We start from the raw sequence: 685 nt of genomic DNA on the forward strand, positions 1-685 counted from the left end.
GCAGGCGGGGCTGGGGGCCCTCTCCCGCTGGCTTCCCGGCGACCACCTCCTCGGAGAGGCTGCCCTCGTAGCGGCCGTTGGAGACCAGCGAGAGGCGGCGCTTGATCTGGGGGGCTGGCTGCATCTCGGGGGACTCTTCGTGGCCAGAGTAGGCGTCAGCCAGCAGGTGATCTGGGGGAGAGGCGCTAGGTGAGCCCCAGCCCTAGGCCTCCCCTCCCCGTCTCCTGGTGCTCAGAGGCAGGGAACTCCGTGGGTGCGTGGCCGGGACGTGGGCCTGGGACTGCCCAGCCCCCGACCAACCCAGTCCCTGCCGTCCTCGCAGGGGGCTCCGAGGGCTCCTCCCAGCAGCTCCCACCTCCCTCCCGCTCGGCCCCAAGCCCCTGTGTGTGTGGGCGACAGGATGTACTACCTGCTGGGTGATGGGGGGGACAGGGTAAGCAGGCCCCCTCCTTGCCTGCCACTGCTCACATGTGCCCAGTGCCAACTCCTCCCCTCCCCCGGCCAGCTGGCCCCCAGAGACAGCGGTGCCAACCCTGGGGGTGCCAGGAGGCCTGTTGCCATGCCAACGGCCCAGGCTGGGTGGGTGCCATGGTGATGAGCTCTTCCTGGGGCCCTGGGCAGGGGCATGAGGGAGCCAGCCCAGCGGGGCAGCTGCTGCCACTCAGCTCATCCCGCTCCCCATCCC

The 685-nt window shown here is 70.8% G+C and overlaps 1 protein-coding gene across 1 annotated transcript in view; it reads right to left on the bottom strand.

The window, feature by feature from the left end:
- Positions 1-561, bottom strand: part of NSMF (NMDA receptor synaptonuclear signaling and neuronal migration factor) — a gene marked incomplete at its 3' end in the record, with an annotated part of 7,456 nt that extends 6,895 nt beyond the window's left edge. Inside the window, exons 1-2 of the mRNA XM_014529691.1 lie at positions 469-561; positions 3-202 (exon numbers count right to left, since the gene is read on the bottom strand). Coding sequence (XP_014385177.1) covers positions 3-202; positions 469-561 — 293 coding nt within the window. The remainder of the gene's footprint in view (positions 1-2; positions 203-468) is intronic.
- Between the last annotated feature and the right edge of the window lie 124 nt (positions 562-685).

The sequence above is a fragment of the Myotis brandtii genome, unplaced genomic scaffold, assembly GCF_000412655.1.
Source record: "Myotis brandtii unplaced genomic scaffold, ASM41265v1 scaffold691, whole genome shotgun sequence".
In the NCBI taxonomy this organism is placed as follows: domain Eukaryota; kingdom Metazoa; phylum Chordata; class Mammalia; order Chiroptera; family Vespertilionidae; genus Myotis; species Myotis brandtii.